Source organism: Schistocerca americana, chromosome 2 (assembly GCF_021461395.2).
Source record: "Schistocerca americana isolate TAMUIC-IGC-003095 chromosome 2, iqSchAmer2.1, whole genome shotgun sequence".
NCBI lineage: Eukaryota > Metazoa > Arthropoda > Insecta > Orthoptera > Acrididae > Schistocerca > Schistocerca americana.
The window spans coordinates 696380515-696404968 of NC_060120.1; the positions used below are offsets into that span (position 1 = coordinate 696380515).

Below are 24454 nucleotides of genomic sequence, written 5' to 3' on the forward strand. Positions count from 1 at the left end.
GATCCAGACGCGTCTTCGCTGGTCATTGTCTTCAGTGATGTCCCACTTCGAAATGAGTCCAGATGACAAACGACGACGTGTCTGGAGACGCCATGGACAGTCGCCCGAAATATGGGCCGACAGCCAGGAGATATGGTCTGGAGTTCATTTCATTTCATTTCATAGCCGGACCTCTTTGGTTGACATCTGCGGCACCCTTAAGAACGCAGCGGTACGTCGAGGATATTTTACGGCCCGTTTTGTTGCCCTTTATTGCAAACCGTCCTAGGCTTACATTTTACCAAGATAATGCCCGCCTGCACACGGTGAGAGTTTTTACTACTTGTTGTGATTGCCAAACCGTACCTTGACCAGTAAGATCTCCCACAACTGAGAACCTTAAGAGCATTATGGGCAGGGCCCTCGAACCATCTTTTATTTTGACTGTCTAACGTGCCAATTGGAGAGAATTTGGCACTATATTCCTCAGGAGCACATCTAAGAACTCTGTTAATCAATGCTTACATAAGAGCCAGAGATGGACGAGTGCATTATTAACTTGTTCAATTTGTAAAGCTCTTTCTCTTGAATAAATCATCCAGTTTTTCTCAAAATGTGTTCATTGGTTGTCCGTGCATTAACGTCACATATAGCGATTTCCGCCCTCTTTGGAAAATTCCTTAATGGTGCATGCTTCTTTTTGAGTGCTTGAACAATAGTGTTGCTATGCTTCTTTCCGACGTTTTGTCGCGAGTTCGAGTATCTTTGCAAATCTACAGTTCAGAGACTATTGGTGGTTAAGTGTGACGCTCACATCTCGCTTGGTAACAGCAAGAGCTGACACGGACATCACAACAGACTGATGCGTGGTAGGGGTGTGGTGAGTGCTGTGCCTACCTCGCGGCCGCGCATGTCCTCCTGGAAGACGGCGAGCATGGCGTCGAGCGTGGCGGGCTGCGGCTGGTAACGCTGCAGCGACTTCTCCAGGGACTCCACCACGGCCGCCTCCTTCTGCTCCGACTCCTGCAGCGCCGGGTCGTACTGCTTCCGCCACCACATCGGGCTCACCTGCGGAAGAGAAAAGATGCTCAGCTGCTGTGCTACCAGAGCTGTATTTAGCTGCAACTGCTGCTGTTGTGGTCTTCACTCAGAAGGCAGGTTTCATGCAGCTCTCCACGCTACTCTATCTTGTACGATCCTCTTCATCTCCGAATAATTACTGCAACCTATATCTTTCTGAATCTTCTTATTCTAGTCGACTCTTGCTTTCCCTCTACGATTTTTACTAGCCACACCCCCCTCCAATACTAAACTGGTGATCCCTTCATGTCTCAGAACGTGTCCTATCAACCGACCCCTTCTTTTGGTCAAGTTGTGCTACAGATTTCGTGTTTTCCCAGTTCTATTCAATACCTCCTCATTATTTATGTGATCTACTCATATAATATAAAATGTAGACTGGCAATGGCAAGGAAAGCGTTTCTCAAGAAGAGAGATTTGTTAACATCAAGTATAGATTTAAGTGTCGGGAAGTCGTTTCTGAAAGCATTTGTATGGAATGTAGCCATGTATGAAAGTGAAACGTGGGCGATAAATAGTTTAGACAAGAAGAGAATAGAAGCTTTGGAATGTGGTGCAACAGAAGAATGCTGAAGATTAGATCACATAACTAATGAGTAGGTATTGAACAGAATTGGAGAGAAGAGAAATTTGTGACACAACTTGACTAGAAGAAGGGATCGGTTGGTAGAGCATATTCTGAGGCATCAAGGGATCACCAATTTAGTATTGGGCGGCAGCGTGGAGGGTAAAAATCGTAGAGGGGGACCAAGAGATGAATGCACTAAACAGATTCAGAAGGATGTAGGTTGCAGTAGGTACTGGGAGATGAAGAAGCTTGCACAGGATAGAGTAGCATGGAGAGCTGCAGCAAACCAGTCTCTGGACTGAAGACCACAACAACAACACAACCCATCTAATCTTCAGCATTCTTCTGTAGCGCCACACTTCTAAAGCTTCTACTCTCTTCTTATCTAAACTGTTTATCGTCCATGTTGCCCTCTCATACATGGCTATGCTCCAGACAAATACCTTCTGAAAAGGCTTCCTAACGCTTAAATCTACACTCCTGGAAATTGAAATAAGAACACCGTGAATTCATTGTCCCAGGAAGGGGAAACTTTATTGACACATTCCTGGGGTCAGATACATCACATGATCACACTGACAGAACCACAGGCACATAGACACAGGCAACAGAGCATACACAATGTCGGCACTAGTACAGTGTAAATCCACCTTTCGCAGCAATGCAGGCTGCTATTCTCCCATGGAGACGATCGTAGAGATGCTGGATGTAGTCCTGTGGAACGGCTTGCCATGCCATTTCCACCTGGCGCCTCAGTTGGACCAGCGTTCGTGCTGGACGTGCAGACCGCGTGAGACGACGCTTCATCCAGTCCCAAACATGCTCAATGGGGGACAGATCCGGAGATCTTGCTGGCCAGGGTAGTTGACTTACACCTTCTAGAGCACGTTGGGTGGCACGGGATACATGCGGACGTGCATTGTCCTGTTGGAACAGCAAGTTCCCTTGCCGGTCTAGGAATGGTAGAACGATGGGTTCGATGGCGGTTTGGATGTACCGTGCACTATTCAGTGTCCCCTCGACGATCACCAGTGGTGTACGGCCAGTGTAGGAGATCGCTCCCCACACCATGATGCCGGGTGTTGGCCCTGTGTGCCTCGGTCGTATGCAGTCCTGATTGTGGCGCTCACCTGCACGGCGCCAAACACGCATACGACCATCATTGGCACCAAGGCAGAAGCGACTCTCATCGCTGAAGACGACACGTCTCCATTCGTCCCTCCATTCACGCCTGTCGCGACACCACTGGAGGCGGGCTGCACGATGTTGGGGCGTGAGCGGAAGACGGCCTAACGGTGTGCGGGACCGTAGCCCAGCTTCATGGAGACGGTTGCGAATGGTCCTCGCCGATACCCCAGGAGCAACAGTGTCCCTAATTTGCTGGGAAGTGGCGGTGCGGTCCCCTACGGCACTGCGTAGGATCCTACGGTCTTGGCGTGCATCCGTGCGTCGCTGCGGTCCGGTCCCAGGTCGACTGGCACGTGCACCTTCCGCCGACCACTGGCGACATCGATGTACTGTGGAGACCTCACGCCCCACGTGTTGAGCAATTCGGCGGTACGTCCACCCGGCCTCCCGCATTCCCACTATACGCCCTCGCTCAAAGTCCGTCAACTGCACGTACGGTTCACGTCCACGCTGTCGCGGCATGCTACCAGTGTTAAAGACTGCGATGGAGCTCCGTATGCCACGGCAAACTGGCTGACACTGACGGCGGCGGTGCACAAATGCTGCGCAGCTAGCGCCATTCGACGGCCAACACCGCGGTTCCTGGTGTGTCCGCTGTGCCGTGCGTGTGATCATTGCTTGTACAGCCCTCACGCAGTGTCCGGAGCAGTATGGTGGGTCTGACACACCGGTGTCAATGTGTTCCTTTTTCCATTTCCAGGAGTGTATATTCGATGTTAACAAATTTCTCCTCTTCAGATACGCTTTCCCCGCCATTGCCAGCCTACATTTTATATCCTCCCTATTTCGACCATTATCAGGTATTTTGCTGCCCAAATAGCAAAACTCGTCTTCTGCTTTAAGTTTCTCGTTTCCTGATCTAATTCTCTTAGTATCACCTGATTTAATTCGACTACATTCCATTATCCCTGTTATGCTTCGCTGATGTTCATCTTATATTTGCCTTTCAAGACACTGTCCATTCCGTTCAACTGCTCTTCAAAGTCCTTTGCTGTCTCTGACAGAATTACAATGTCATCGGCGAACCTCAAAGTTTTTATTTCTTCTCCATGGATTTTAGTACCTACTCCGAATTTTTCTTTTGTTTCCTTTACTGCTTGCTCAATATACAGATTGAATAACATCGGGGATAGGCTACAACCTTGTATCACTCCCTCCTAAATCACTGCTTGCCTTTCATGCTCCTCGACTGTTGTAACTGCCGTCTGGTTTCTGTACATGTTGTAAATAGCGTTTCGCTCCCTGTATTTTGCCCTGCCACCTTCAGAATTTCAAAGAGAGTATTCCAATCAACATTATCAAAAGCTTTCTCAAAGTCCACAAATGCTATAAATGTAGGTTTGTCTTTCCTTAACCTATCTTCTAAGATAAGTCGTTGGACACGGAAGAGGAACGCTTTAAGTTATCTGGAGCTATAGATACTGCGATAAGGTATAACTCAGTAGGAAGTTAAGTTGAAGAGGAATAGACATCTTTAAAAAGGCAGGCACAGAAGTTGGAAAGAAAAACGTAGGTACAAAGAAGGTAACTGCGAAGAAACTATGGGTAACAGAAGAAATATTTCAGTTGATCGATGAAAGAAGGAGGTACAAAAATGTTCAGAGAAATCCAGCAATACAGAAATACTAGCCACTTAGAAATGAATAGGAATTGCAGGGAAGCTAAAGCGAAATGGTTGCATGAAAAATGTGAAGAAATTGAAAAGGAAATGATCGTCGGAAGGACTGACTCAGCATACAGAAAATTCAAAACAACCTTCGGTGAAATTAAAAGTAAGAGAGGTAACATTAAGAGTGCGGTGGGAATTGCACAGCATAAGATAGAGCGGGTAGGTGGACAAAGTACTTTGAAAGTCTCTATGAGGGAGAAAGGCTTGTCTGATGACGTGGTAGAAGAAGAAACAGAAATCGATATAGAAGAGATAGGGGATTCAGTATTAGATTCAGAATTTAAAAGAGCTTTGGGAGACTTAAGGGATAGATTCCATTCCATCCAAATTTCTTAAATCATTGGGTTAGTGGCAACATAACGTCTATTCAGGTTGGTGTGTAGAATGTATGAGTCTGGCGATATACTATCTGAGTTTTGGAAAAGTATCATCCATACAGTTCAGAAGATTGCAAGTGCCGACAAGTGCGAGAATTATCGCACAATAAGCTTAACAGCTCAAGTATCCAAGTTTCAAACAAGAATAATATACAGAAGAATAGAAAACTAAGGGTGTATTAGATGACGATTAGTTTGGCTTTAGGAAATATAAAGGCACTGGAGAGGGAGTTCTGACGTTGCAGTTGATATCGGAAGCAAGAATAAAGAAAAATGGAGATACGTTCATAGGATTTGTCGATCTGGAAATAGCGTTCGACAATGTAAAACGGTGCAAAAGTTCGAAATTCAGAGAAAAACAGGGGTAGGGTATGCGCCCATTGTCGAGGCTAGCAGCGCTCTTACACATATTAAAAGAAACTCGGATTAAAAATGATGTAAGATAGGGATGTAGTTTTTCGCCCCTTCTGTTCGATCTATTAGTCGGTGTTCAATCATAGAAATAAAAGAAAGATTGAGGATTTGAATTAAAATTCAGGTTGAAAGAATATCAGTGATAAGATTCGCTGATGAATTGCTATTCTCAGTGTAAGTGAAAATGAATTACAGGATTTGATGAACGGAATGAACAATTCAATGAGTACAGACTATGTTTTGAGAGTAAATCGAAGAAAGACGAAACTAATAAGAAATAGCAGAAATGAAAATAGCGAGAAACTTAACATCATGATTGGTGATCACGAAGTAGATGAAGTTAAGGAATTCTTCTACCTAGGCAGTAAAACAATCCATGACGGACAGAGTAAGGAGGACATCAAAAGCAGACTAGAATTGGCAAAAAGGACATTCCTGGCCAAGAGAAGTCTATTAGTATCAAACATAGGCCTTAATTTGAGGAAGAAATTTCTGAGACTATACGTTTGGAGCACAGCACTGAATGGTAGTGAAACATGGACTGTGGGAAAAGAAGAGCATCGAAGCATCTGAGATATGGTGCTACAGACGAATGTTGAAAATTGGGTGGACTGATAAGGTAAAGAATGAGGAGGTTCTCCGGAGAATTGACGAGTAAAGAAATACATGGAACACACTGTCATTAAGAAGGGTGAGGATGGCGTCTGTTAAGACATCAGAATGACTTACATAGTACTAGAGGGAGCTATAGAGGGTAAAAACTGTAGAGGAAAACAGAAATTGGAATACATACAGCAAATAATTGAGGAAGTAGGTTGCAAGTGCTATTCTGTGATGAAAAGGTTAGGAATTCGTGGCGAGCTGCATCAAACGAGTCAGAAGACCGATGACTCAAATAAACCGCCCACGGCATGGAAAGCATTTTGTCCATATTATGTTTTCGTACAGAAATCAGTGCTGTCGAAAACAAATTGCGAAAATTCGTTACCATCGATATCCGACGGTGAGCGCCAATGCCGAAACTTCAAAAAGCATTGTTTCAGCGTACGAGAAGAGAAATCTGAGAGCTGATAGTGTATCTGTTAGTCGCAAGAATCCAGACTTCTGAAACAAAAATGCTGCTACTCCGATCTGCACTGATGATATGAAAAATTTCGGTTAGCTGAGGGAATTACGCAATATGCGAGAGCAATAGTCTTTTTCTTACATTTCTCAAGAGATACACGTTTATTCTTCAGTAAGACATCATCCAGAAAAAAGCGTAAATTTTTCAGGTATATCTGACTCAATTTCTTGAGAGAAATTATCTGATGGAGGATAATGTTTTGTGTCGTAGACTTTGGAGCGAATATCATCTACAACGATTGCTGCAGCTGTCTTTACAATACGCCGACGCTCTTCTGTCTGGCTATCGCGTTTTTGGTTGTACCAGGCTTCTGCCAATAACTTATACCCGTCGGAAGCAAACTACAGTAGCCTTATTGGCAGTGAAGACATTCAAAATATCTCTTGATGAGTTGTGCTTTCACAGTTTTTATGTGTGGGCGGGTAATCACCTTCAATTTAGCCATCAGTTCATCCAGAGAAAACTGACAGTCTTCAGAATTCCGCTTGAGATGAAAGTCAATATACTGCATACAGAATGGATCTGGTTTGCAGACGGACCTCCTTTTTAACTTCTCCAGTCGGTGGTGCTTGGTACAATTTTTTCACGCACGAGTTGTGATACTGATCATGGACTGCGACCAAACCACTGACAATCTGACGTGCTCGAGACTCTCAACAATCGCTCGACCCCATCATTGCAAGCTCTAGTAAATTCTGAAATGCTGTTTCCCATCGATAATTTACGCACTCTGCACAAAATATTACAACCGCAAAAGCGCGCATCTTTTTGTTTCGCCACAAACTCTGCTGTTATCTTGGCAGCGAAAAAGAAACAATGATCTCTGAATGACAATATCGGATTAGTGAATGGCAGTTGTGGATGGGAAGGTGCGACATCGCTTTCTCTATGTGCAGATGCAGACATTAATTTCTGATTATTGTAGCGTTTTCGACTCACATTGTGAACCTCTATCGATCTCTGTCCCTCCAAGAGTTTGCCCTCGTTGTACTTTCTTTCCTTTCTTCGAACACTTGACTTACGAAATGTCTCCAATCCTTTTTCAGTCACCGTTCTTGCTTGCAATGCATTTTCTCAAATAATACGGTTCACTTCCGTAGAAGCTATGGCTCTAAAACTGTGAACGGCGCTGTACGGTATGCGTGGTACGAGGATGTGGCAGTGTGACGTTTGGAATTTTGAGTCGATCCTCGACAGCCCGGATAGCTGAAGTGGTTAAGACGACCGCTCGTGATATGTAGGAAATCTGATTTCGAGTCCAGGACCAACACAGATGTTTATATGCGACAAACAGCTGGCATCAATCCGCATTCGCAAAATGCGAATCCGTTTAGTAACCGTCATTTTATATCAACGGTGCGTCTATTTATACCCACGGCACTAGTTTACCACACAAATTATAGGAAATTTTCTATATTTCAATTTATTACGTAAATATTTTCATCGTAAACTGAGTCGGAAAGGAGAAACCGTTTTTGGGCGCCATTTTTCCCATGTCGTAACACGATCGGCAAACACAAGAGGTGGCAAAGTGAAAATTCGTAAAGAGCACGTCGAAATCTATAACAATACTCCCGGATAACTATTCAGGTATCCTCCTATTTTGAGTACCAAATTACTGTACTATTATGACAGTCAAGTGAACTGACATGGGAAACAGGAGAAGTGATGGCCACAATGGAGGCGTGTAATTATCTTCTAAAATCAATCGTAGTCTAGTGTGTATGAACAATGGGACTGTCAAGGAAGTAGCAGTGTGATAATGCCTTCCAGCCTGTTTGAGTCTGTAGGAGACTATGTGAGAGTATTTATTGCTGACAGTATGATTCCTTATAGCCTAGGCTTACTTCGCAAAGCAACAATTCTTTATTTTAGCGCACCGACACATCACACGCACCCTAGCAGCAGAAACAAATCCTACACAACCACTGCATCATATACACTCCTGGAAATTGAAATAAGAACACCGTGAATTCATTGTCCCAGGAAGGGGAAACTTTATTGACACATTCCTGGGGTCAGATACATCACATGATCACACTGACAGAACCACAGGCACATAGACACAGGCAACAGAGCATGCACAATGTCGGCACTAGTACAGTGTATATCCACCTTTCTCAGCAATGCAGGCTGCCATTCTCCCATGGAGACGATCGTAGAGATGCTGGATGTAGTCCTGTGGAACGGCTTGCCATGCCATTTCCACCTGGCGCCTCAGTTGGACCAGCGTTCGTGCTGGACGTGCAGACCGCGTGAGACGACGCTTCATCCAGTCCCAAACATGCTCAATGGGGGACAGATCCGGAGATCTTGCTGGCCAGGGTAGTTGACTTACACCTTCTAGAGCACGTTGGGTGGCACGGGATACATGCGGACGTGCATTGTCCTGTTGGAACAGCAAGTTCCCTTGCCGGTCTAGGAATGGTAGAACGATGGGTTCGATGACGGTTTGGATGTACCGTGCACTATTCAGTGTCCCCTCGACGATCACCAGTGGTGTACGGCCAGTGTAGGAGATCGCTCCCCACACCATGATGCCGGGTGTTGGCCCTGTGTGCCTCGGTCGTATGCAGTCCTGATTGTGGCGCTCACCTGCACGGCGCCAAACACGCATACGACCATCATTGGCACCAAGGCAGAAGCGACTCTCATCGCTGAAGACGACACGTCTCCATTCGTCCCTCCATTCACGCCTGTCGCGACACCACTGGAGGCGGGCTGCACGATGTTGGGGCGTGAGCGGAAGACGGCCTAACGGTGTGCGGGACCGTAGCCCAGCTTCATGGAGACGGTTGCAAATGGTCCTCGCCGATACCCCAGGAGCAACAGTGTCCCTAATTTGCTGGGAAGTGGCGGTGCGGTCCCCTACGGCACTGCGTAGGATCCTACGGTCTTGGCGTGCATCCGTGCGTCGCTGCGGTCCGGTCCCAGGTCGACGGGCACGTGCACCTTCCGCCGACCACTGGCGACAACATCGATGTACTGTGGAGACCTCACGCCCCACGTGTTGAGCAATTCGGCGGTACGTCCACCCGGCCTCCCGCATGCCCACTATACGCCCTCGCTCAAAGTCCGTCAACTGCACGTACGGTTCACGTCCACGCTGTCGCGGCATGCTACCAGTGTTAAAGACTGCGATGGAGCTCCGTATGCCACGGCAAACTGGCTGACACTGACGGCGGCGGTGCACAAATGCTGCGCAGCTAGCGCCATTCGACGGCCAACACCGCGGTTCCTGGTGTGTCCGCTGTGCCGTGCGTGTGATCATTGCTTGTACAGCCCTCTCGCAGTGTCCGGAGCAAGTATGGTGGGTCTGACACACCGGTGTCAATGTGTTCTTTTTTCCATTTCCAGGAGTGTATAATTAGCAAGCAACAATTTTTTAATAGCTACAACAGACTGCACACATAGGAGGCATGTCACTCAATTCCTATGTCTCAACCTGACACTGTGCAAATTACTGTCACAGCTTCATGAACACAATGTACACGTGCGTGTAGCTTTCAGTCAAACACAAACTCTGTACCTTTTGTTAATGTTATAGTCGGAAGCTATAGGTAGCTTATGGAATCCCGCGTTCCCGCATGTGTGTTACTGCCTGGTGTGTGTGTGTGTGTGTGTGTGTGTGTGTGTGTGTGCGTGTGTGTGTGTGTGTGTGTGCACGGTTACCACGGATTTTGCGTCCACGTCACCTACGCGTTTTCTACATTCGGTGCGAAAGCTCTGTGACACTCGACTTAGTAGTTATTAGTGTCGCCTGTCAGAACAACAGGTATTAATTTGCTCTTGTTTTGCGATCTGTGCTGCCCTTCAAGAAAAACGTTTCACTGATGTTCTTTCTTCAACTCCTCGGGATTACCGTGCATTCTTTCGGAATGATGGAAAATGACAACTGTCGAATCAGAATGTGACGGGAATTTTTGGCAAAGCACATCTCTGCAAAACTGCCAAGGGCTTTCCAATCCACGCCACGCAGAATCGCAGCTGTATTGGAAGCAAAGGTTGACCAGCACGCTATTAAGTAGGTGGTTATTATGTTTTGACTCATCTCTGTTGATATCTGCCTCCAAAGTCACGTGTCGCGCGCACACACACACACACACACACACACACACACACACACACACACACACACACACACGTCTACTGTTATTGGAACACTGGTTCAGAGAGTCTGGGCTGGATAATTTTCCAGAATGTGAGGTGATGTTAAAATACATGTTAATATTTCAAAAACCCAGCAGCTGCTGGGTTTTATCTACAACAAGGGATTATACAGCTAAGATTGCCATCCTCAAGTCGCACATCATATAGTGCACAATCCCTCCACTATTTCGCTATAACGCAAAATGAACTGCCCTTAGTTTTAAGATGACTCACCCCCCACGCCGCAGAGGATGATGAATAAACGTGGTGTACGCTGCCTCTTTCAGAAGCTTTGGTGCAGCGTCTACGTGTTCTCCTAGCAAACGCACTTTTTCACTCGATTAGTGTATAGAGAAGATTCATAAGCGCAGTAACATGCCCTGGTTCATGTTATTTAAAACATAAAAAACATTAAGTAGGGCAGAGTTTATTACTAACTTAAATGATGAGCTGGTAGAATTGAAGAATATACCCGCTCTGCTTGTATAAAAAATTACATTATTCAAATTTATTCAGATTTAAATCGTAAGTTAACAAACTAAGCTGGATGTTACTAAAACTACACCAAGCAAACATAAGTTCGACACATTTCTGATGAACGCTGGTCATAGCTGTTACAGTCTACAGGATATGCCTCTGTAAGCGCTGTATAAACATTTCATGTTTGCACAAGATTTCTGTGTCATTTCTGATGCGATTAATTCAACAAGACGCATATCTTTTTGCTGACCAAGGTTGTGGACGACCATCATAGTGAGGTCTGCTGTTACAGCTTACATTACACTCTATCTGGTGATTAAAGATAGCCAGCAGATTGAGTGTGGTAGCAAGCCAGTGCTACAATGGATCCTCCAGCTATATGGCATCACGTGTTTTATGCAGCCTATAGATACATCATACCAGACAACGACTATGTTATGTGGAGTGAGATATGAGGATGTATGAAAGTACTAAATATTTAGAGGAGTAGCTGCCAACAATACGATAATTTCATGTAGGTTTGGATAGCATCTGGATTTAAGTGCAAGCATGTGTTTCGGTCCCTGTACCACAGATCACTGTACATGGCGCAGGATGTTTGGTACAGATTTTTTGTATTGTGTCAACAATGAATGTTGTCATTGAAGACGTTTTCTCTGTTTCGCAATGTGTTACTTGAATCAAGGTACGGGCTGGACCATCTTCTCCTGCGCTGGAAGCCTGCAAAGGCTGATGTCAGTGTCATGTGTCTCTGCGTTGACTGGATCAAGGTCATCATATGCCGTTGCCCATAGTTCCGTCGCCTGCTTCCCCTGGGATGTAGGCAGTTGAAGTTAATTGAATTAAGGCCCATGCAGTTGTGCACCACAGGGAAAAGAACTCATTGCTTGGCCTGACCACTCTCAATGTCAGGCTGCCAGCATGCGCAGAGTGTGCTCCAGACACTTGCCGGTGACACACTCTGGATATAGCAGGAAGAGGCTATTACCTCGAATGGCCAAATCCCACAGAAATGCGGCATTTGGGTTTGCTGGTCGCCGCATTTGTTAGTAACTGTAAAGGCATAGTCCTTGATCCTCTCTTTACTGCCTACCAATGTGTCATATGTAATCTGTAGTGTATGTGTTCTGTGTGTTCTGTAGTGTGTGTGTGTGTGTGTGTGTGTGTGTGTGTGTGTGTAGGAGTGTGCGTGTGTGTGTGTGTGTGTGTGTGTGTGTGTGTGTGTGTGTGTGTGTGAGTGAGTGAGTGAGTGCGTGTGTGCAGCGTGTAAAGGGCCGGCCGCAGTGGTCTAGCGGTTCTAGGTGCTCAGTCCAGAACCGCGCGACTGCTACGGTCGCAGGTTCGAATCCTGCCTCGGGCATGGATGTGTGTGATGTCCTTAGGTTAGTTAGGTTTAAGTAGTTCTAAGTTCTAGGGGACTGATGACCACAGATGTTAAGTCCCATAGTGCTCAGAGCCATTTGAACCATTTTTGCGTGTAAAGACATTTATTTTTAAAACCAGTAGGCTCTCTTACATTTTAAACTTGAACCAAGCGAGCTTAACTGGAGAAAAATGTACTTGATATGCTATTCAATGTGTGCAGGTAGCTGGCTTTTTCCGCCAGTGACAGTGTTATTATCAGAATTGGTAGTTCAATTGGACTCAGCTATCATGGAGGGACATTCTCCTATACCAATTTTGAGCTATAAATTATTTAGCAAATCCTGTATCATGTTATTTGTAAATAGATGCCCACCACAAGTTCCTTGTGTTTGGGGTAGTATTCCCAGGTGGGTGTACATAGGAAATGAGTGAAGGTAGAAGATATCAGTCCTAAAACCCAGTCACATTGACGAATTCAAAGCACAAAATTTGAAACAACAGGTCTACTATTGGTACTAACAGTACATGCTCCTCCATATTGTAATTGTTATGTGCATAGAATAAAGCAGTCATAAATCATAGTTTATTTTAAATTAGGAAGAAGTTGTAAAAGACAGTTCTACTGCATATAAATGTACAAAACGTGTCAGCTGGGCGATATACACTCCTGGAAATGGAAAAAAGAACACATTGACACCGGTGTGTCAGACCCACCATACTTGCTCCGGACACTGCGAGAGGGCTGTACAAGCAATGATCACACGCACGGCACAGCGGACACACCAGGAACCGCGGTGTTGGCCGTCGAATGGCGCTAGCTGCGCAGCATTTGTGCACCGCCGCCGTCAGTGTCAGCCAGTTTGCCGTGGCATACGGAGCTCCATCGCAGTCTTTAACACTGGTAGCATGCCGCGACAGCGTGGACGTGAACCGTACGTGCAGTTGACGGACTTTGAGCGAGGGCGTATAGTGGGCATGCGGGAGGCCGGGTGGACGTACCGCCGAATTGCTCAACACGTGGGGCGTGAGGTCTCCACAGTACATCGATGTTGTCGCCAGTGGTCGGCGGAAGGTGCACGTGCCCGTCGACCTGGGACCGGACCGCAGCGACGCACGGATGCACGCCAAGACCGTAGGATCCTACGCAGTGCCGTAGGGGACCGCACCGCCACTTCCCAGCAAATTAGGGACACTGTTGCTCCTGGGGTATCGGCGAGGACCATTCGCAACCGTCTCCATGAAGCTGGGCTACGGTCCCGCACACCGTTAGGCCGTCTTCCGCTCACGCCCCAACATCGTGCAGCCCGCCTCCAGTGGTGTCGCGACAGGCGTGAATGGAGGGACGAATGGAGACGTGTCGTCTTCAGCGATGAGAGTCGCTTCTGCCTTGGTGCCAATGATGGTCGTATGCGTGTTTGGCGCCGTGCAGGTGAGCGCCACAATCAGGACTGCATACGACCGAGGCACACAGGGCCAACACCCGGCATCATGGTGTGGGGAGCGATCTCCTACACTGGCCGTACACCACTGGTGATCGTCGAGGGGACACTGAATAGTGCACGGTACATCCAAACCGTCATCGAACCCATCGTTCTACCATTCCTAGACCGGCAAGGGAACTTGCTGTTCCAACAGGACAATGCACGTCCGCATGTATCCCGTGCCACCCAACGTGCTCTAGAAGGTGTAAGTCAACTACCCTGGCCAGCAAGATCTCCGGATCTGTCCCCCATTGAGCATGTTTGGGACTGGATGAAGCGTCGTCTCACGCGGTCTGCACGTCCAGCACGAACGCTGGTCCAACTGAGGCGCCAGGTGGAAATGGCATGGCAAGCCGTTCCACAGGACTACATCCAGCATCTCTACGATCGTCTCCATGGGAGAATAGCAGCCTGCATTGCTGCGAAAGGTGGATATACACTGTACTAGTGCCGACATTGTGCATGCTCTGTTGCCTGTGTCTATGTGCCTGTGGTTCTGTCAGTGTGATCATGTGATGTATCTGACCCCAGGAATGTGTCAATAAAGTTTCTCCTTCCTGGGACAATGAATTCACGGTGTTCTTATTTCAATTTCCAGGAGTGTATGTGCAAATAGTGGCTGCAGTTGAATGTATAAAGTCTCTGCTTCATTTCTGATGAAAGAATTGAGCACCCTGCTCCATTACTATAATGCTATGGAAAACAGCCACATAACTCATTAATAAATTACCTGACCTCTGCTACCTATGGTGTATGGAGCGTGAGTGAGGAGACAGTCTCAAAACTAGTAAGGCTACAGGGAGTGGTGGGTAGGGCCACCAACTATCTGCTGTAGTGACATCATAGTCCACCATTTTTGTCACCATTTATATCTGCCGCCATTTTTGACTGTGACATCATAAGCAGCCACCTTAGTGCCAGCTTTTCCCAGCCACCCAATTGCCAAAACAGGGGCGAGGGGGTGGGCGAGGTGGAGGGGTGGGGAAAGAAGTGACCTTGGAAGTGACAGCTCATTTGCATAATTATACCATATATTGCGCCAGGAACGGTACAGCTCTACTACTTGTTATTAAATAATGGGACTGAAACACTTTCGTAATGAGCCAAGGTACAATCAACTAAGATTTGTGTGTAAAAAAAGAGCTCTTTCAAAACAAATTGGCTAATTGTATATCGGCCAATGATAACAAAAACTGTGCTACAGCTGCTTAGACTTTTCACCAGTTTCCATATTACGAGGCTTTCGCCTCATGTGACGTTTGTTATGTTTTCCGTCAAAAGAGGTTTACAGTAACCAAATTTTCGTAGAATGAAGACACTCTCTGTTGTATACAAGTATTAAGCAGATCTTGAATGAGATTTTCACTCTGCAGCGGAGTGTGCACTGGTACTGAGACTCGAACTCGGGACCTTTGTCTTTCGCGGGCAAGTGCTCTACCATCTTTTTTTTTGGGGGGGGGGGGGGGAGCAGTGGACCGGTGGGGGCTCAGGGGCCAAAGTGGGCAGGGGTCGAAACCTGAGGCCTGGCCACAGTGTCCCCCTCACCACCACCGAGCCTGTGGTGCTTAGGGAAGTGGGAGACACAGGTATCAACAGAAGTGGAAGGCGTTGTTGTTTTTATTTATTTACATTGTTTTTGTAATATTCACTATTATCATGAAATTATGTGAACACATCGGCGAAAGAGCAAAAATATAAATTCTGGGTAAAGAAATAGAAAAGAAAAAGGAAAAGCAAAAAGAAATAAAACCCGCACAATCTGCGACGCGCTGTCCCATGCGCGGAGGTCAGAAGTAGAATCGATCGTAGGCGGCATAAACTCAGACACCGCTGGGGGAGGAGGGGTAGGTGCCCTCTGAGCCAGGCACCCCCCCCCCCCCCCCAACTTAGTGGAGGTCTAACAAAGACCCCTCGAAGATAGCAAATAATGTTCAGTAACGTGGCGTGGTTTCGAGGACTGCATGGGCTGTTCGTAAATAGGTCCAGAAGTCGAGGCGGGATTTAGGTCCCTCATAAAAGAGATAAGCGACCGCCCACCCTTCGACCCACGAAACAGCATGACATTTGGCGGCGCGAAAATGTTTGTCCTCCGGGTATAGGAACATTCGAGGTTCTGGCGGATGTCGTTGCGGATGACTTGTAACAGGCGACGGAAATTCGTTGTCGCTGTGCGTGTGACCATGGGGGTAAAGGTAGCCCAGGTACCAGAAAGTCCGTACAAGCGGCAGGGGTGCCACTTCACCCTCCCGGAGGCCTCGTCCAATGTGCACTGCAGAAGATTTGGCGACATTCATGGCACTGCCTGCGGCAGCCCCATAACGGGTAATCAATTCGAGGACTACTCGAATCTCGGAGCCGGAGCGAATGAGGAGGAGGAGGTCATCAGCAAATGCCCGACAGCAAAAAGTGTGTTGGTGTAGGGTGAGGCCAGTGAGCTTGGTCGTCAAGGCCCCAATGAGGGGCTCAAGGGCAATGGCATACAGGAGGGTAGAGAGGGGGCACCCCTGCCGTATCGAACGGCAGATGGGTGCCGGCCCTGCTAAACGTCCATTGACTTGGACTCGTGAACTGGCACTGTTGTAAACGTCGAGAAACGGAGGGGGGATGCCCATTCGGGCTGCCACCAAAAACAGGTAACGATGGCACACTTTATCGAAGGCACTGTCGAAGTCTATAGGGACGACTGCTGCACGGAGTCTGCAGGCCGCCGCCATCGCAATTAAGTCGCGGAATTCCCCTGTGGCAGTCTGTATGTTAACCTGTCCTCCAGGCGTCGTTTGCACTGGCGAGAGGATATGAGGGAGTATTGTTCGGAGCCACATTGCCAGTAAGTGCGCATTGTAATCGGCATTGAGTAGGGTGAGCGGTCTATAACTCGTGACCATCGAACCACAGGCTTGTTTGTGGACTGATGTGATGATGCCCTCAGCAAAGGCGGGTGGGATTGCTTGGTCAGATGTCATCAGTTCTTGATACATAGTCGTCCACCGCGGTACCACGAGGTCCTGGAAGGTACGGTAAAACTGTCAATGTCGGGCGATCTGTTGACGGTACCCTTGGCGATTGCGTTGTTGACTTCGTCTCGCGTGACCGCCACTGTCAAAGCATCCGCCTCCGTGTGGGGGAGGATGCGCGTGACGTAATGCAAAATGGAGTCGTCTGCTACAGTTTCAGTTCACACGGTAGTGCTCGACGAGTGCGTGGACGCTGTCATTCTGAGTGGTCACCTGCGTGGTCAGAGTGCTGATGATCTGCCGACGACGCAGTCGTTCGTCGGACACTATATGATGCATGGATGGAATTTCTAAACCAGCGTGATCGTGGCGTCGCGTCCGTATCACCACCCCTTGCAATTTCCGGCGTGCCAGCACAATTATCTTCGCCTTAGTTTTTTGCCGTTCCAACTGGTTGTCTGGGGTTGGCGGTTGAGCGTCCAGATCTCGGAGAATCACATAATAGAAGTCAACAGCGCTGCGATGGCAGTCGGCCATGTCCTTCCCGTATCTCATCAGTGTCCTCCGGATCGCCGGCTTGGCGCAGTCCAACTACCATGTCAATGTCGAGTGGTAGCGGGGAAGGCGTCGTTCGCAGGCTGTCCACGTTTCAGTGACTTGTTGGCGACATGCCAAGTCATGCAGGTGAGAAGTATTGAGTTTCCATGGCGCACGGCTGCGCCATACTGATTGCGGCGGAAGGAGGATCGTACAGATGTAAGCGCAATGGTCAGAAAAGGCCAGCGGCTAGCGTTCGGCGCCCCGTATCGCAGATCTAAGAGTTTGTGAGGCATATATCCTGTCTAGTCGGCTTGCGGAATGACTGGTAAGAAAGGTATGGCCAGAACGGTCGCCGTGTTGAACTTCCCAGGTATCGTGAAGCAGGAGGTCTTGCACCACTATACGTAGTTCCTGGAATGTAGTATAGTGGGGAATCTGATCTTTGGGACGCAGAACGCAGTTGAAATCACCTCCTAGTATGCAGTGGTCATAGCGCCCTAAAAATAGGGGAGCGATTTCCTCGGAATAAAACTGGGCTCTTTCATGCCGTCGGTCGGTGCCTGAAGGAGCTTAGACATTAATGATGCGTGTCCCCATGGTAGTGAGTGCCATGCCCCGAGCTGATGGAAGGAAGGCGACGTCGGTCACAGAAATCCCGTGGCGGACGTAGATGGCCACTCCGCTGCCCATAGGATCACTCGCGGAGGTGTGGGCGGTATAGCCATTGATATCTGGGAGACAAGCCAAGTGAACTTCCTGTAGAAGGGCGAAATCAGTATCCGAAGCCCAGAACATCTCCTGCATAAGGCGGATTTTCACCTGGAACGGATGTTGTTGGTGTTGATAGTTGCTATCCGGTAGGCCTGGTGGCGGACTGCTGGAGGCTGGTCCACTCCGCCGTCCGCGCAAGGGCGTGGGCGTCGCAGTGGAACGTTACCCCGCTGGCCCGCAAGGGATTCTGGGGAGAGTATGATCAGTGGTTCAAATGGTTCAAATGGCTCTGAGCACTATGGGACTTAACATCTGTGGTCATCAGTCCCCTAGAACTTAGAACTACTTAAACCTAACTAACCTAAGGACAATACAACATCCATGCCCGAGGCAGGATTCGAACCTGCGACCCTAGCAGTCGCGCGTTTCCGGACTGAGCGCCTAGAACCGCTCGGCCGGCATTAGTGCTTCGGCCTCCTCCTTGACCTCCTCCTCGTGCCACGCCGTGGAAGCGGGCACCGGTGTATCGTCCATTTTGTCTGCAGAAAATGTTGTAATGGTGCGTGGTGTAGTGTTGCCTGTGATATGTTCATGAATTAGTTCAGCATCAGCACGGGGCGCAGGCACACCGGTGGATGTCTCCGCGCTCATAACGTCCTCGTCAGCAGTAGCGGGTTCTGGGGACTCGTGCTGGTCGACGGTTGCGTCCTCCTCGACTTGCAATGTCTCCTCTTGGCCGGAAACTGTGCGACGTCTTCGCTTGCGACGTTTCGAGGAACGTTGTTTCCTTGTGTGACCCTCTGTGTCCGACGCGGAAGGGAGTCGTGTCGCTCTGGCACGAAGGCCGCTGTAGGAACGACGAGCGAGTCGATCTCCATCGTGTTGCCGAGGTCAGGGTCAGCGTCCGATTGCGTCCGCATCATCGGAGTGGCGTCGATGGCCGTCCGAGGCGGCGGGCCGTCTGAGGCGCTCTCAGTCGGTGGCTGGTCCGGCTGGTTGGTGGCGTCGTTGGTGGCGCCCGGGCGACGTTGCAAAGCGGTAGGAGAAGCTAGAGCAGCGGCGTAGGTCACCGGTAGCACTGTAGGTCGCGACGTGGGTGGTTCTTCGGCAGCTGGAAGTTGCGTCATACGCCGTTGTAGGCATTCGCATCTAAGGTGGCCTTCTTTGCCGCACCCGGAACAGGTCCGAGGCTGGCCGTCGTATATAATTATTGCATGGCATCCGTCGATCTGTAAGTAGGACGGGACGTGGCTTCGGAGATCAATGGTGACCTGTCGGGCCCCGTTTAGGACAGGATACGTCCGAAACTGCGTCCACTTCTCCGCAGTGTGACCACGGACTGTGCCGTATGGGCGGAGTGCCGCGACGACTTCCTCAGCAGGAAGTTCGAATGGCAATTCGAAAATGCGTATCGTTCGCATACCTAAGCCTGCGTGGTCGACGGTTACCTCCCCCACATTGTCATCACCATGACAGAAGCGGAGCCCCTGTTTGGTCTCACGTAGGGTGCGTGCGCAAGCCGCGTCGTTAATGATTTTAACATAGACCGTGCTGCTCACGACTGACAAATGTATGCCGATAATATCGGTCGCCGGGATCTTCACTTACTCTCGCAGAAAACGCTCCACCTCGAGTACTTTGGGTCGGGCATAATCGTTGCAGAAAGTAAATCGGAGTGTAGATTTACGGTGACGGGTCGCCATGGATCGTACACGGTAAGCCGGCACTTAAGCAACGGCCGTCAGAATGTAAACAAGGCGAGCTCGCGCTCCGCACGCGATCATCACGGACGCGGCCGCTCTGTTGCCCTGCCGAAGGCAGACTGCCGTACCATCTGAGCTACCCAAGCACGACTCACGCCCCGTCCTCACAGCTTCACTTCTGCCAGTACCTCGTCTCCTACCTTCCAAACTTTACAGAAGTTCTCCTGCGAACCTTGCAGAACTAGCACTCCTGAAAGAAAGGATATTGCGGAGACATGGCTTAGCCACAGCCTAGGGGATGTTTCCAGAATGAGATTTCCACTCTGCAGCGGAGTGTGCGCTGATATGAAACTTCCTGGCAGATTAAAACTGTGTGCCGGATGGAGACTCGAACTCGTGACCTTTGCCTCCCGCGGGCAAGTGCTCTGCCATCTGAGCTACCCAGGCACGACTCACGCCCTGTCCTCACAGCTTCACTTCTGCCAGTACCGTGTCTCCTACCTTCCGAACTTTACAGAAGCTCTCCTGCGAACCTTGCAGAACTATCACCCCTGAAAGAAAGCCCGCGAAAGGCAAAGGTCTCGAGTTCGAGTCTCGGTCCGGCACACAGTTTTAAGCAGATCTTGACATAAATTTTATTTCTCAGGGAATAATAACTATGCAAACGTTGGTGGTCCAATATCGATGAACAAAAAAGAATTTGAGTTTTGAAATGAACATTAGTTTTTCACAGACAAGTTACTTAATGCAGATCTGTTAGGTTTATTAAGACATACTAACCTGTATGAGGAAGTTCTGGTAGACCTTGGCCTTCAGCCACTTCTCTGCCAGCAAGTAGACACGGCGCTCGGATGCAGCCAGCTGTGCACGCAGGTCCACGTACTCCTGCTCCAGACTGCTCTCCAGCTGAGACTGTTCCTCTGCCTGCCACAGTACAAAGCGTCCCATTATTACAACCCATGCTTCGGCACACGCTTCAGCACTATTGTACCTCCGGGCGCAGCACACAGACATAAATTATGATCTCATGTCACGCTTTATAATGGCACATATTGTAGCATACAGTTCAGCAACGCGTTATCAGAACATGGATCTATTCCCTAGCTGGGTGAGGTGTTTAATAAAAGTAACAGACATGATGAGGTCTAACTGAAGGCAATAAATTACATTTGTTTTTGTGGAAATTGTGAGCTTTCGTTGTTATTATAGTTTTTCAACCTATTGCAAGAAACATGTATTTCTCAAATTATCAGATGAATGCTTTTCAGATGCTAGTTGTCTTAACGGCATTTTTTCGACATTTTGTTAAGGCAGTGTATTAAGTACTGACGTAAATAAATTATTGCTATTATTATATTGGAACGCTTTATATTGTTTACTGTATTTAAACAATTTATCATTATTGTATTAAACATATTATGCACTTAATGGTTATTTTTATTACATATGTAGGCATTAGAGCCACATTAAAAGTGGTGGTGGAGGCAAGCTACACTCCTGGAAATTGAAATAAGAACACCGTGAATTCATTGTCCCAGGAAGGGGAAACTTTATTGACACATTCCTGGGGTCAGATACATCACATGATCACACTGACAGAACCACAGGCACATAGACACAGGCAACAGAGCATGCACAATGTCGGCACTAGTACAGTGTATATCCACCTTTCGCAGCAATGCAGGCTGCTATTCTCCCATGGAGACGATCGTAGAGATGCTGGATGTAGTCCTGTGGAACGGCTTGCCATGCCATTTCCACCTGGCGCCTCAGTTGGACCAGCGTTCGTGCTGGGCGTGCAGACCGCGTGAGACGACGCTTCATCCAGTCCCAAACACGCTCAATGGGGGACAGATCCGGAGATCTTGCTGGCCAGGGTATTTGACTTACACCTTCTAGAGCACGTTGGGTGGCACGGGATACATGCGGACGTGCATTGTCCTGTTGGAACAGCAAGTTCCCTTGCCGGTCTAGGAATGGTAGAACGATGGGTTCGATGACGGTTTGGATGTACCGTGCACTATTCAGTGTCCCCTCGACGATCACCAGTGGTGTACGGCCAGTGTAGGAGATCGCTCCCCACACCATGATGCCGGGTGTTGGCCCTGTGTGCCTCGGTCGTATGCAGTCCTGATTGTGGCGCTCACCTGCACGGCGCCAAACACGCATACGACCATCATTGGCACCAAGGCAGAAGCGACTCTCATCGCTGAAGACGACACGTCTCCATTCGTCCCTCCATTCACGCTTGTCGCGACACCACTGGAGGCGGGCTGCACGATGTTGGGGCGTGAGCGGAAGACGGCCTAACGGTGTGCGGGACCGTAGCCCAGCTTCATGGAGACGGTTGCAAATGGTCCTCGCCGATACCCCAGGAGCAACAGTGTCCCTAATTTGCTGGGAAGTGGCGGTGCGGTCCCCTACGGCACTGCGTAGGATCCTACGGTCTTGGCGTGCATCCGTGCGTCGCTGCGGTCCGGTCCCAGGTCGACGGGCACGTGCACCTTCCGCCGACCACTGGCGACAACATCGATGTACTGTGTAGACCTCACGCCCCACGTGTTGAGCAATTCGGCGGTACGTCCACCCGGCCTCCCGCATGCCCACTATACGCCCTCGCTCAAAGTCCGTCAACTGCACATACGGTTCACGTCCACGCTGTCGCGGCATGCTACCAGTGTTAAAGACTGCGATGGAGCTCCGTATGCCACGGCAAACTGGCTGACACTGACGGCGGCGGTGCACAAATGCTGCGCAGCTAGCGCCATTCGACGGCCAACACAGCGGTTCCTGGTGTGTCCGCTGTGCCGTGCGTGTGATCATTGCTTGTACAGCCCTCTCGCAGTGTCCGGAGCAAGTATGGTGGGTCTGACACACCGGTGTCAATGTGTTCTTTTTTCCATTTCCAGGAGTGTATATTAGATCGAAACATACAGTGAAAAACGTCCCGCCCCCTCCCAGAGAGAAATACACCACAGTTCGGCGTGTGTTCATTCGCACCCCTCCGTTTCATTGCTTATAGGGTTGAACCTCCCTATTCAATTTATGCAGCATTTTTGAGACAGCGTTTGCCAAATTATTTAGTACTGTGTGTTCCCGAAATCCAATCTCCACGCAACTGCATTGATGCTTCTGGCTGAGATTTACAGGCTTTAAATTTGCTTGATAATGAACATGTTCAGTAAAGGAATGGACGATGACGCGTCTGGGGCCTGCATGTCCCACTTCTATCTTTTCCTTGATGCTGGGGAAGAATATACACCGAAGAGCCAAAGAAACTGGTACACCTGCCTAATATAGTGTAGGGCCCCCGCGAGTACGCAGAAGTGCCGCAACACGACATGACATGGACTCGACTAATGTCCGAAGTAGTGCTGGAGGGTGGGGATCTCATCTGAACGGCAAGTTGCAAGGCATCCCAGATACGCTCAATAATGTTCACGTCTGGGGAGTTTGGTGGCCAGCGGTAGTGTTTAAACTCAGAAGAGTATTCCTGGAGCCACTCTGTAGCAATTCTGGACGTGTGGGGCGTCCCATTGTCCTGCTAGAATTGCCCAAGTTCGTCGGAATACACAATGGACATGAATGGATATAGGTGGTCAGACAGGATGCTTACGCACGTGTCACCTGTCGGAGTCATTTCTAGACGTATCAGAGGTCCCATATCGCTCCAACTACACACGTCCCACACCATTACAGAGCCTCCACCAGCTTGAACATCCCCCTGCTGACATTCAGGGTCCATGGATTCATGAGGTTGTCTCCATACCCGTTCAAGTCCATCCACTCGATACAATTTGAAACAAGACTCGTCCGACCAGGCAACATGTTTCCAGTCATCGACAGTCCAATATCGGTGTTGACGGGCAGAGGCGATGTGTAAAGCTTTCGGTCGGGCAGTCATTAAGGGTACACGAATACGCCTTCGACTCAGAAAGCCCTTGTCGATGATGTTTCGTTGAATGGTCCGTACGCTGATACTTGTTGATGATCCAGCGTTGAAATCTGCAGCAATTTGCGGAAGGTTTGCACTTCTCTCACATTAGACGATTCCATTCAGTCGGCGTTGGTCCCATTCTTGCAGGATCTTTTTCCGGCCGCAGTGATGTCGGAGATTTGATGTTTTATCGGATTCCTGATATTCACAGTTCACTCGTGAAATGGTCGTACGGGAAAATCCCCACTTCATTGCTACCTCGTAGATAATGTGTTCCATCGCTCGTGCGCCGACTGTAACACCACGTTCAAACTCACTTAAATCGTGATAACCCGCCATTTTAGCAGTTGTAACCGATCTAACAACTGCGCCAGACACTTGACTAATATAGGCATTGCCGACCACAGTACCGTATTCTGCATGTTAAAATATCTCTGTGTTTGAATACGCGTGCCCATACCAGTTTCTTTGGTGCTTCAGTGTATATACTCTACGTTTATGGCCTTCGTCACTGTTGTCCCACTTCCTCTTTCAGGCATCCACCCACCAACTTCTCAGTTGGCGTCTGAGTTATACAGAGCGGCGCACATAAAACCGGCCCCTGCGCTGAAAGGAATATGAATGAAGAAAATCAACGTACATAATCGCTTTCTTACATTTTTATTGTACAGTTTCATTATTAACTATGTAATTAACATTTTAAGTAATAGATTTACTTTTATTAGTTTAATAA

The 24454-nt window shown here is 48.5% G+C and overlaps 1 protein-coding gene across 1 annotated transcript in view; it reads right to left on the reverse strand.

The window, feature by feature from the left end:
- Positions 1-24454, reverse strand: part of LOC124594349 (cilia- and flagella-associated protein 100-like) — a 173211-nt gene that overhangs the window by 57919 nt on the left and 90838 nt on the right. The window contains exons 4-5 of the mRNA XM_047132717.1: positions 20565-20708; positions 877-1047 (exon numbers count right to left, since the gene is read on the reverse strand). Coding sequence (XP_046988673.1) covers positions 877-1047; positions 20565-20708 — 315 coding nt within the window. The remainder of the gene's footprint in view (positions 1-876; positions 1048-20564; positions 20709-24454) is intronic.